The 13,488-nt window shown below is 46.2% G+C and overlaps 1 protein-coding gene across 1 annotated transcript; it reads left to right on the top strand.

The window, feature by feature from the left end:
• Window positions 1-4,084: 4,084 nt before the first annotated feature.
• On the top strand, window positions 4,085-7,142 carry LOC115844807 (glutamate dehydrogenase 1, mitochondrial-like). Its single transcript, XM_030842285.2, is given in 5 exon segments — window positions 4,085-4,098; window positions 5,441-6,291; window positions 6,294-6,683; window positions 6,686-7,108; window positions 7,111-7,142. Coding segments are annotated over 5 exon segments (1,710 nt in total).
• Window positions 7,143-13,488: the final 6,346 nt, after the last annotated feature.

Here is a 13,488-nt window from a genome sequence, read left to right as displayed (position 1 = left end):
CGACAGGATCACAGGTTGACTTCCCAACATGGCATGAGAGTAGGGCTTGCTCCCAGCAGACAGCATCATGATGAGTTCCTTTTAAGGGGCTGTCTTAAGGACAATTTTTGGAACTTGATATCTTCCCTAATTCCCACATCTCCTCCCACCCACCCTCCACCCAAATTAGCGTCATGCCTTCCTCTGAGCTCCCATATTCCTGGTTTTGACACATAATATGCCTTACGTATAAGACATAATAGTAATAGACACCCCAAAACTTAGTGTCTTAAAACAAGAGCAACCATTTTTTTTGACTCATGACTCTGTAATTTATGCAGGTCAGCAGGGACAACTTGTCTCTGCTACCATAGTGTTGCTTGGGCAGCTTGACTGGGACTAGAGGATTTACAACAGTTTTGCTCACGTCTCACGGCCGAGCTGGGGCAACTGGAATGGAATGGCTTGGGGCTGGCAGGGTCTCTCTCAAGCAGAGTGACTGGACTTCTTTACATGGAGGCTGGCTTTAAAGAGAAAAAAACAAAAACAAAAACAGAAGCTCCAAGACCTCTTAAGTCTTATACCCAGAAAGTCATACAATGTCACTTCTGCCAGAATGTATTGGTCAAAGCAAGTGATGAAAGCAGTCCGGAATTCAGGGGAGGGGGAAAAAATCCATCTCCCGATGGGAGGGGTATCAAAGTCACGTTCCAAAGAACAGGAAGGACTGGAGGGATTTTTCTGGTCATCGTTAGGGATAATTTACCACAGTTTTACCACAGTTTTACATCCATCTGTTTTCTCCAATAGATTATCTTCCTAAGGTCAAATCCTTGTTTGTATTAATTTTACGTTTCTCACAGTGCCTAGCATAGTAATAGCTAATGCATAGAAAATACACTAACTGGAAATGAAATTTCCGTTCCCCCAATAAGAATTTTATTTTAGTTTTGTCCCTTGCATTCTAAACATTATAGGTCATAAAATGTCAGAGCTGGTAGGAAATTGAATGATCTAGTCCCATACCCCTCATCAATAAATGTGGAGAAATTGGGGCCAGATGGGTGAAGCAACTTGACCAAGGACTCATAGCTGGAGTTGGACCCTAACACTCCCTCACCTCACAATTATGCCACGTTTCCTACCATATGCGCACTGAGCCAAAATTCCAATATGAAGAAAGGGTGACGGAGAGGGAGTAAAGCAGAGGGGTCGTGGAGTCAAATTCTCAGTACGAACCTTGAATCAGAGGACACCAGTCAGCAGAGAGTGGGCAGGCTTGACCTCACAGGCTGAATATGTTTTGTTTGGTTCACATAGCGGTTTTTGTTTTTTTTTTAATTTGAAGAAGTTGCCGACCTCAAAAAAAAAAGTTCATATCAAAATCCAGATTATCAGCTTCTCTTGAAAACAGCTGGGCCATCTAGCCACACTGGGCCTGCCTTCAAGCCTGACAACCATCGGCTGGAGCCATGCGCTGGGGTTTCCAGAGTCCTTGGTTTGGGGCAAGCTCAGCGTTCTTCCCTCATTTGTGTTAGCTGCTTGGCCAACATGTAGGTATGTGAGTGTGTGACTCCTGCCTTAAATGAAGGCATTGGAAAATTATACAGACATCTTTTTTTCTTTTTTTGCGGTACGCGGGCCTCTCACTGTTGTGGCCTCTCCCGTTGTGGAGCACAGACTCCGGGCGCGCAGGCTCAGCAGCCACGGCTCACGGGCCCAGCCGCTTCGCGGCATGTGGGATCTTCCCGGACCGGGGCACGAACCCGCGTCTCCTGCATCGGCAGGCGGACTCTCAACCACTGCGCTACCAGGGAAGCCCCCAGACATCTTTTTTTGTGGCGACTATCTGCCTGCATGTTCCATCTCTCTACAAAGTATAAGCCCCCTAAGAGCACTTGCCATGTCTTAGAATGAAACAAGTAATATTTGTTTAGCATTTTATACCTTCCAAAGAGCATTTCTGTACATGATCCCATAGAATACTCAGCAACTTAGTGATGTAGGTCTTAGTGTAACTGAAAGTGGGGTCCGGCTGCTCGCTGCCCAAGAGCCATTAAAGAGGCAAGGTTGGTGGAAAGGAAAGTTTGCTTTATTTCAGAGGCCGGCAACCGGCGGGAGGGCAGACGCCTGTCCAAGGTCGACCCCCCCTGCCTCCCCATTGACAATCAGGGGGCAAGAGCTTTTATATATGGAGGGAGGGGGCTACATGCAGAAACAGCACATTCAGCTCCGACAGTCATCTTGAAATTGGTCATCGGTGGTCTGACCAGTGTCATCTTGATTGTTTTAAGTACAATTAATCTTCATTTCCAGGGTCGGTTTATTCCCACTTCCTTGAGGCCAATTCTCAGAACTGTGGCTGCTTATGTCATGGCTACAGTCTGGTCATCATGTAGTTAACTTCTTCTACCTGATGGGGGTTTCAGTATCTATAAGACAGCTCACAGGATGTGGCTCAGAATCTTATCTATAGCCCTTGAGGAGGAACCAAAGGTCCTTGACTTTGCTTAATGACTAAAGTATTATTATTTGGTCTCCTTTGACTGTTTTCCTTTGTTTCTGCATTTTCTCCCTTCTCTGATTAAACTTATTCTTTGGCTAAAGGCTTTCTACAGACAAAAGGCAGACTGAGGACATGGTGGGGGACCACAGAGTCCTGCTCCATTTCATTATTAATCTAATTATGAATCTAATTTACTTTAAAAAAAATTTTTCCTATCAGAGGAGAAAACAGAATCAGAAAGGCTATGATTTGCCAAAGATCAGCCAGCCATTGAATGTGGAGGTGGGTGTGGAGGGCTCCCGCTGTTTGGGGCTGCCCGGTATCTGTTTTCCTTTCTTCTGGATGTAACAACTTAATTTTCCTTTGGGGAACTATTTCTTTTCCTCACAGCCCTTGAGTTTGGGTGAGGCTGACCCCATGGGAGTGCAACTAAGTCCTGTCCAATAAGAGTTCCGATTATCCCTAACCTCAGTGATTGGTTTAGATGTGAACATGTAACCCAAGCTGGGCCAATCAGAGCTAATCAGTACCAGTCCTAGGACTTTTGCTGGAACTCTTTTTTCTTGCATTACGTTGATTGCTCCCAGTTAAGACCAGCCTCCCCTTTCTTCAGAGTTCTGTGGGCAAGTGACGTGGGAGTCCTAGGAGCTCCCCAGCTCTGCAAAATACCACCATACCCATGCCCTCCAGAACGCCGCTGACAGGAGTAAAATGGGCTCTGAACTCTGCCTGCTCCTAGAAGAACCTCTTGCTTCTCACCTCCCTCCCTTTCAGTCCTCGCTGACCCACCACCACTCTCTGCCTTGAGACCACCAACACTTATCTCAACATACTCATTATCTGCTTATATCAGTCTCCCCAAAAGTGTAGGACACCCAGGTCATCCCATATTCCCAGGATGCTAATCCTCATACTGCTTTATAAGCAAGGAGGCACACACACCACCACCCCCCCACGCCCCCCCAACAGTCCCTTTCCCTGTGTTTTTAGTTTCCATACAATTTGCATTCTGAACATCCACAGTTACTTATTTTTTTTTCTTCCCCAACTTTATAAAGATGTAATGGACTCATAACAATGTGTAAGTTTAAAGTGCACACAGTGTTAATTTGATACACACATATTGCAAAATGATTACCACCATAGCTTAGCTAACACCTGCATCACATCCCTCAATTACCATTTCTTTTTTGTGGTGAGACTAAGATTTACTCTTAGAGAAGTTACTTGTTTCTTTTATGTCTGTTTCTCCCCACTAGAATGCAAGCCTTATGAGGAAAGGGACCATTCCTGTTTGATACACTGCCATGTATTCCCAGTACCTAGAACAGTGTGTAGGCTAAGGGGGGTTCGGTAATACTGAATTAATGAATAAATATGCCCAGCCTGTTTTGATGGGGATACTCCCACTTGAGAAAGAAAGCAATAGAGAAGAAAGCAGATGCATGAGGAGGGAAGAACAATATTCCTGCATTTTAAAAACCTTGTCTTAGTCGGCTTGGGCTGCTATAACAAAACACTATAGACTGGGTGGCCTAAACCACAGAAATCTCTTTTCTCACAGTTCTTGAGGCTGAAAGTCCAAGATCAAGTACCAGCATGGTTGAGCTCTGGTAAGGCTCTCCTCCTGGCTTGCAGATGGCCTCCTTCTCGCTGTGTCCTCACAGGGCCTCTCCTCGATGTGTAAGTGTGTGTGTGTGTGTGTGTGTGTGTGTGTGTGTAGAGTGCTCTCTCTTCCTCTTCTTAGAAGCTGCCAATCCTATCAGATTAGGTCTCCACCCTTATGAGCTTATTTAACCCTAAGTACCTCCTAACAGTCCCAGTTCCAAATACAGTCACATTGGGTATTAGGGCTTCACTGTACGAGTTTTGGGAAGGACACAATTCGGTCCATAGCACCCTGACCCCAGATGTGCCTTAAACTTTTCAGTGACGTGAAGCAATACTTTCTTCTGCTTATTTTCTGCCTTAAACTGGATTGAGTTTGGTTTCTTAAAAACCAAATTTAAAAGAAGCCTAACCACTCCCCAACAAAAAAGACAAACAACCCAATTTGAAAAATGGGCTAAGAGTGGTCCAGTGAGTAAGACTCTGCACTCCCAATGCAGGGGGTCCAGGTTCGATCCCTGGTCAGGGAACTAGATCCTGCATGCATGCTGCAACTGAGTCCGCACACCGCAACTAAGAAGTCCGCATGCTGCAACTAAAGATCCCACATGCTGCAACTAAGACCTGGCACAGCCTAAAATAAATAAATAAATAATTTTTTTAATGTTTTTTAAAAATGGGCTAAGAATGGAAGAGACAGTTCTCCAAAGAAGGTATACAAATGGCCAGTAAGCACACAGCATGACTAGTCATGGAGAAATGCAAATCAAAACCACAGTGAGATACTACTTCATTTGTATTAGGATGGCTAATAGCCACACCAAAAAATGTTCTCATTGTAGTAATATTGTAACATTGTTGACCAGGTTGTATAGAAATGAGAACACTTGTGCATTGCTGGTGGGAATATTAAATAGTGCAGCTGCTGTGAAGACGGTATGATAATTCCTCAAAAAGTTAAACACAGAATTGCATATGATCCAGCCGTTCTACTTCCAGGTGTACAGCCAAAAGAAATGAAAGCAGGACCCCAAATGGATATTCGTACACCAATGTGCATATCAGCATTACTCGCAATAGCCAAAAGGTGAAAATAATGCACGTGTCCATTAACAGATGAATGGATAGGGACTTCCCTGGCGGTCCAGTGATTAGGACTCAGCGCTTTCACTGCGGTGGCCCCAGGTTCAATCCCTGGTTGAGAAACTAAAATTCTGCAAGCTGCGCGGCTCGGCAAAAAAAACCCCAAACAGATGAATAAACAAAATGTTCTATATACATATGATGAAATATTTTTCAGCCTTAAAAAAGAAGGAGCTCCTTCTGTCCGTCCCCGGCCTGTGAGAGCGCATCTCCTCCGCGGCCTTCTTCCTGCCGCCTGTACCGGTGCCTGGGCGAAGCGCTGCTGCTGTCCCGCGTCAGGCCCGCAGTCCTAGGCTCGGCAGCGGCCGACTCGGCCGCACTGCTGGGCCGGGCCGCTGGCAGCCCGCCGCCACCGCCCCTGCAGCCGGGGCTCGCGCCGCCCGGCCGGCGACAGTACAGCAAGGCGGCGGCCGACCGCGAGGACGACCCCAACTTCTTCAAGACGGTGGAGGGCTTCTTGGACCGCGGCGCCAGCATCGTGGAGGACAAGCTGGTGGAGGACCTCAAGACCCGGGAGAGCGAGGAACAGAAGCGGAACCGGGTGCGTGGCGTCCTGCGGATCGTCAAGCCCTGCAACCATGTGCTGAGCCTGTCCTTCCCCATCCGGCGCGACGGCGGCTCCTGGGAGGTCGTCGAGGGCTACGGGACCCAGCACAGCCAGCACCGCACGCCCTGCAAGGGAGGTATCCGTTACAGCACTGATGTGAGTGTAGATGAAGTAAAAGCTCTGGCTTCTCTGCTGGCATATAAGTGTGCAGTGGTCGATGTGCTATTTGGGGCTGCCAAAGCCAGTGTTAAGATCAATTCCAAGAACTATACCGATGATGAATTGGAAAACATCACAAGGAGGTTCACCATGGAGCTGGCGAAGAAGGGCTTTATTGGTCCTGGCATTGATGTACTTGCCCCAGACATGAGCACGGGCGAGCGGGAGGTGTCCTGGATTGCTGACACCTATGCTAGCACCATAGGGCACTATGATATTAACGCCCATGCCTGTGTTACCGGTAAGCCCATCAGACAGCGTGGAATCCACGGACGGATCTTTGCTGCTGGTCATTCCATGGGATTGAAAACTTCATCAATGAAACTTCTTACATGAGTATTTTAGGAATGACACCAGGATTTGGAGATAAAACATTTGTTGTTCAGGGATTTGGTAATGTGGGCCTGCCCTCTATGAGATATTTACATCATTTTGGTGCTAACTGTGTTGGTGTTGGTGAATCTGATGGGAGCACATGGAATCCAGATGGTATTGACCCAAAGGAACTGGAAGACTTCAAATTACAACATGGAACAATTCTGGGCTTTCCCAAAGCAAAGATCTATGAAGGGAGCATCTTGGAGGCGGACTGTGACATATTGATCCTTGCTGCCAGCGAGAAGCAGCTGACCAAGTCCAATACACCCAGAGTCAAAGCCAAGATCATTGCTGAAGGTGCCAACGACCGACAACTCCAGAAGCTGGTAAGATTTTCCTAGAGAGGAACGTCATGGTTATTCCAGATCTCTACTTGAATGCTGGAGGAGTGACAGTATCTTACTTTGAGTGGCTGAAGAATCTAAATCATGTCAGCTCTGGCCGTTTGACCTTCAAATATGAATGGGATTCTAACTACCACTTGCTCATGTCTGTTCAAGAGAGTTTGGAAAGGAAATTTGGAAAGCATGGTGGAACTGTTCCCATTGTACCCACAGCAGAGTTCCAAGACAGGATATCGGGTGCCTCTGAGAAAGACGTCGTGCACTCTGGCTTAGCTTACACCATGGAGCGCTCTGCCAGGCAAGTCATGCGCACAGCCGTGAGGTATAACCTAGGCTTGGACCCGAGAACAGCTGCCTATGTCAACGCCACCGAGAAAGTCTTCAAGGTTACAATGAAGCTGGTGTGACCTTCACATAGACCGGACGGGACTGTGGCTGACTGCTTCACTACCCTCCTCACCTCTTCATCCGCAGACCTATCACAAGTTTACATGTAACCACAGAAATCCCTCTCTCATGACTTAATAGATAACGGACACCATTTTCAACAAGTCAATCCAAATCAGCCCCTTAAGAAAAAAAGTTAGGGGATCATATATAAGCTAATAAGTGATAGTAGAAATTAGCTATGTCAGAGAGCCCTTTGGGCATTTTGCCTTTAAATAAAGTCTTTTCCCTCTGCCTGTGCTGCCTTTGCTCCATGGCTGTTTCCCAGCACAGTCAGCTGTAGCCCTGGGAAAACTCCTTTTGTCCAAGAGCAGTCAGTCCCTTGCCACTTCAGCTCGGGACAGATCTATCAGGTGCTTTGACACGTTTAAGAAGCAGGTATATGGCATTTTCAGGAGGTAGCATGGTCCTCAAGTGAGTTATTGGTATTTCACATCAGCAAAATAACTCAGTTTTACAGGTTACAAACAAAAAAACCTTTCTCTGTATGCATTTTATTCTTTTAGAATAAAATAAGTACATGCTGCTGTAATAAAATTGCCTTTAATCACTTAACAAGCCTAAACTTGACTCAAGCAGTGAATGTCTGTAAACATAATAAATGAAAAAAGCTAGTATTTTTATAACATAAAGCACTCTCATTTATAACTTATCAATTGCATATTGTCATCCAGCAAAAATAAAAAGCCTGGTAGACCATTAAGTTATCTTCATACCTGCAAACGATGGAGGTTATTTTTGTTAAGACTGTCGGAATTTACTAACCACAATTATGACATATAGTCCAAAGAACACAGTAACCTCCTTATAATGTTAATTAATTGTCCTCTTTTGAAGATCTATTGTGTTGACTAATTGAACAATAATTCAAGTAGAGTGCCCCAGAAGAAAACCACTTGGGCTCCGTCTTTGGCGGCTCTGAGCATTGCCAATGGCCCCGCCTAGCCCTGACTTTGTGTCGTCATTTAGAACCCTCATCTTCTGCGCACGGCTTCATTCCCAGTGGGCTGGAAACAACCTGGGGTTGTGTTTTCTTTGGGAGTTGTTTGGCCAGGGCCTTTTGAACAGTAGTGTCCCAATGAGGTACTAGATATTATTTATATAAGAATGAGCTTCTTTTTTTAACAATAATATCCTTTCAGAAATTTCTAACTACTTTGTAACTGCATGACTTAGCCTGGTGACAAAAGCAGTTATTAAAAAGCCTATCTTGGGCTTCCCTGGTGGCACAGTGGTAGAGGGTCCGCCTGCCCATGTAGGGGATGCGGGTTCGTGCCCCGGTCCGGGAAGATCCCACATGCTGCGGAGCAGCTGGGCCCGTGAGCCATGGCCGCTAAGCCTGCACGTCCAGAGCCTGTGCTCCACAACGGGAGAGGCCACAATAGTGAGAGGCCCTCATACCGCAAAAAAAAAAAAAAAAAAAAGCCTACCTTTTACAGAAAGAAAAAACAAAAAAAGGAGGAAATTCTGGCATATGTTATGACATGGGTGAACCACGAGGACATCATGCTACTGAAATAAGCCGGTTGCAAAATGACAAATATTGTATGATTCCCCTTATATGAGGTTCCTAGGGTAATAAAATTCATAGAGACAGAAAATAGAATAGTGATTGCGAGAGGCTGGGGGAAGGGGGAAATGGACAGCTATTGTTTAATGGGTACAGAGTTTCAGTTCCCGGAAAATGACAAGGTTCTGAAGATGGTTATACAGCAGTGTGGATGTACTTAATGCCACTGAACTTAAGAAAAAGTTAAATGGTAAACTTTTTTTTTAACAGGAAAGTTTATTTTAAATTTGACAATCACACATTTGCAAATGGTAAACTTCACGTTATGCATATTTTACCATAATAACAAAAAGAAACCTAACCAGTACATAGATCTCAAACCCGAATCGTTAGACTCCAAACCGTGTCTCCTTCCATCACTTGTGCTCTCCAGCTCAAACGCCCTGCACATCATTTGTGCTTAATAAAAATCAGGTAAACAAGTGAATTAATACATAAATGAATGAATGCATTAATGTTTATTTTTAGTTAACCTGTGGGCTTTTCATCTCCTGGCAAAAAGCAAACGTTTTAATTTGTAGTCCTTAACAGTCTGGAAAGTATCATGAAAGTTCAACCCAGTTTCTTACTTCAGGAAGCCTAGAGGCATGTCCCTACCACATACCTGAAGTTCACACTGATATGTCCATATTTAGCACAGGAGAGTTTATTTGCCTGTGTATGTATATTTCGAGTGTGACCTTGGAGTAGAAACACCTTGAAGGCAGACACACTTTTCTTTGTATCATTCACAATAGCTAGTTCAGGGAGTTTGTACACTCAGCTGCTACCCCAGAGCCCTGGTAAACATGGTAGCTGGGCAAAAGTAGCTTTGAGACAAGCTCTGGGCTTTACTTCACTCCCTCACCAAGCCCTGGTGACGTTTACATTCTAGATGTTTAGATGTCATCGTCATTGCCACCACTCTGATTAAGGCCATTATCTGTCACCTGACCCCTTGCAGGAGCCTCCTAACTGGTCTCCTTCTTTCTCTCTTGCACCCTCCCCTACATCCTTCCGTTCCCCACAGAGCAGCAAGGCTTTGAATCTGACTATGTTCTACCCTGGCTTAAAACCTTGAATGACTTCCCGCTGTGGAAGGATACAGACAAAATCTCCTAACTTGGCCTAGTTGGTCCTCATATGTTCTATCATCCGTGTAAACAGTCAAGCCTCATACAGAACCACCTCCTATATCCTCTCTGGGCTGCAGCCAGATGCTCTGGGTCTGATATTGACCAGGGTTCTTGGCCTTCCCCAGTCAATAGAAATTGACTAGAGGCCAGGCAAGAAATTCAGGCAAGGCTTTATTGGGGCCCCCGCTTCAGCGGGGGGGGGGGTGGGGGGGGGGTGGGGGTGGGGGGTGGGGGGGGGAGCTTCCTCCTTATATAGGGTGAGGGTAGGGGTGGGTCCAGGGGTCGGGCCAGAGGGGTGGCTTAGGTGGTCTGCCCACCCCTTAGGTGGTGTTGAGTGAAGGGGGCATGCACAGTACCCTGCTTTTGCTCCAGGCTCTTCAAAAGTGGCAATTGCATTTTTTGGTCTCTTTGTATCTTTTGTCCACAGTTTTGCCCCAACTAAACAGGCACACAGTTATTTTTAGTCCCATATAGTTTTTTTTTTAATATTCTGTTTCTGGAGGAGAGGTGTGTCCAGGTGCAAGCATTGCAGCACTGCAGCAAAGGGTCCCAGGTCCCAGCCTGTCTTGGGTCTTCCATTCCTGAAATGCACGTCCTCCCACTACAAAATCTTCGTGCGCACTGTTACCTCTCCTCCCTCCCTTCCCTCTCCGTCTGCCTGTTCAGTCCTTATTTCTCCTTCAGCTCTCACAATAAGCATCAATTCCTCAGCAAAATCTTCCCTGGCCTCCTCCTGCATCCCACTCAGGCTTGGTCAGCTTCCTTCGGAACAAGCTGTCATGGATCAGTGTTCCTTTCCTGCAGGGCACCACCCTCAGTTAGTAAGTACACATTCCTTCCCAGCACTATTTGATCAATGACTATCTCCCGCACTGAGCAGACTCTAAGCTCCATAAGGACAAAGGCCCATCACTGAATCACCATTGTCTAACACAATGCATGGTGTATAATCGCTGCTCAATAAACATGTGTGGGAAGAAAAAAGGGAAGGAGAGAAAGAAACAAAACAATAGGGGCCCCTTGTGGAAGGTTAGGAATCCATACAGCACCATATTCACACAGCACCAGCACTGTTTGACACAATAGCTAAAATTCAGCAGACACATTTCCAAGTTTCATCTTGGTTTTGCAGGCTTGGTCAAATGGCCAAAATTCTCTAATTTTTTGTTTGTTCGATTTATTTCTGCAGACAGATATAGATTCCTACTAAGCGGAAGGCATGTATTATTGGAAGGATTCTTCTCAACTAGAAGGTAGCCTTCCAGAGAGGGATATATTAGAATTTCAAGGGGGATTCCTACTCAGAGTGCAAATAAACCCACAACCAATGTGATGGTACTTGAGTGAGCTAGCAGGCAGAAAGTGATGCAGAGATGAATCAGACAGTCCATGACATCAAAGAAGTTACTCTTGAATGTGGGAAAGACATGAGGCTAGAACTATACTATGAGGCAATTTGCTAAAACAAAGAGAAAGGGGGAATTCCCTGGCGGTCCAGTGGTTAGGACTCCATGCTTTCACTGACAAGGGCCCGGGTTCAAACCCTGGTCAGGGAACTAAGATCCCACAAGCCATGTGGCACGGCCAAGAAAAAGAATACAGAGAAAGGTGCCCACAGAGCACAAAGGAGGAGTGACTAGTTTCAACCGGGGGAGGAGAGGAGAGGGTTCGTTCGTAACTTTGGAGCTGGACCCGGAAGGGTAGGCAGGACCTCACGGATAGCCATGAGGGACAGCCATCTGGACCTCTCTCCAAGAAAGATGGTGAAGGCTAACTATCAAAGAGCTTCACCAGAGGCTCTGTGAGTATCAAGTACTGCCTCTTGACGGCAGATAAATCTAATATATTCCACTACACAGCAATTGTGCTCAGCTGACCAATAATATTACTTCTGTGAACTGAATGTATCTAAGCCTTTTCCTTCACTACCCACGAAGGTCTTGATTTACCGGCATCATCCGTGTGTGGGAGAAATGATTCTAGCCACCAACAGGGGATTAGCTGAGGAGGAGTTGACTCATATGAAGAACTAACTGGTGATTTCTGTTCTTACTGGGCTGCCAAACGCCTGGCACTCTCTGTGACTTGATGGATTCAGTTTGACCCCTGGAGAAACACATAAACAAGGCATGTCTTTCCAGAGCAAGATATGAGGAAACAGAAAACAGAGATGGTTCTAGACAAAACTGACATCAGCCACGTCTAGATGGGCACGCCTGGGCTCCCTGGCTGGTGTAGAGCACGCCGCTCATGGCTGTTAGTACTTCCTGGGTTCTGGGCATTATTCTAAAGTGCTTTGTATGTGTTAAGTCATTGAATCCTCACTGCAATCTGAGATAGGCAGAGTCATTGCCATGCACGTTAATAGGGGAGAGAGCTGAAGCCCAGGGGGGCTAAGTTAACCTGTCCAAGGTCACACAGCAGTGGGATTTGAACTCACAGCCCATGCCCTTCACCACCATGTTAGACTGCCTCTCATCCTCAGAGCTGAAAGCCAGGACATTGGAGTCAGGCACAGCTGCCTTTAATAAGGGCTTCCTCACTTTCCAGCTGTGTGACCTTGGCCCCATTATCTAACTTTTCAGGGCCATTTGCATTGTAATAAGCCCCAAAGCCTTAAACTTGGGGAACAGCTCTCAGCTGGAGGAATTTGGTGTCTCAGCCTGCCAGTTGGCTCCCTGCCCCTGGCCCTGGCCCTCACCCCCAGCTGAGACTCTGATTTCAACTCTTGCTCGCTGCTCAGCCCCAGCCTTCCAGTTCTGAAAAAGGACGTCCTGAAACAGACTGAGCTGTGCCAAATGGAGGCCAAGTCTTGGAGTGCTTGGCCTCTTGGTCTCATCCGGGCCCCAGAGCTCTAACGTGAGCTCCTGAGCTCCGGTGTGGCTATACCCACGTTTCCCCTTGTGTGGTTCCTCTGTCCCGTTAATAGGGCCCAAGGCCTTGCGTCTTTACCCAGATTCCCTCACGCACTCTGGTTTATATGCTGGGCTCTGCTCTGACACCTCCATCCGAATCCCAGTTCTAGAAACCTATCTAGCGCCCAGTCCTGGTGTACGGGTCAGTCCTGGCCTTGCACTTGCCAGTCCCTCTCCCCAGTTCAAGAAGAGCACGGCTCCTTAGATGACCCTCGGAGCTGGGCCTCTGCAACGATGGACTGGCCTCTCAGTTGACTGATTACCTGACCACTCGCCACACCTGCACTCCCCAAACTGCTCTATCCACAGGCAGATAAGCCAAGTAATTCTTTTTTTTTTTTTGAGATACAATCTATAGAACATAAAATTCACCATTTTAATCATTTAAAGTTTACCTGGTTGTACAATCCTCACCACTACCTAATTCCAGAATATTTTCATCTCCCTATAAAGAAACTCCATACTTTTTACCAGTCATTCTCCACTTCCCCGCCCTCCAACCCCTGGCAATCACCAAACTACCTTCTGTCACCACGGATTTGCCTGTTCCGGACATGTCATATGAATGTAATCGTATCTATTTGTCCTTTTTTGGACTTAGCATAACGTTTTGAAAGTTCATCCACGTTATAACATGAATCAGTACGTCGTTCTTTTTATGGCTGAATAATATTCCCTTGTGTGGCTAAACCATGTTTTGTTTATCCATTCGTCAGT

The sequence above is a fragment of the Globicephala melas genome, chromosome 8 (assembly GCF_963455315.2).
Source record: "Globicephala melas chromosome 8, mGloMel1.2, whole genome shotgun sequence".
In the NCBI taxonomy this organism is placed as follows: domain Eukaryota; kingdom Metazoa; phylum Chordata; class Mammalia; order Artiodactyla; family Delphinidae; genus Globicephala; species Globicephala melas.
Note: the sequence above shows the minus strand (reverse complement) of the source record. Positions and strands in the feature narration are given on the sequence as shown.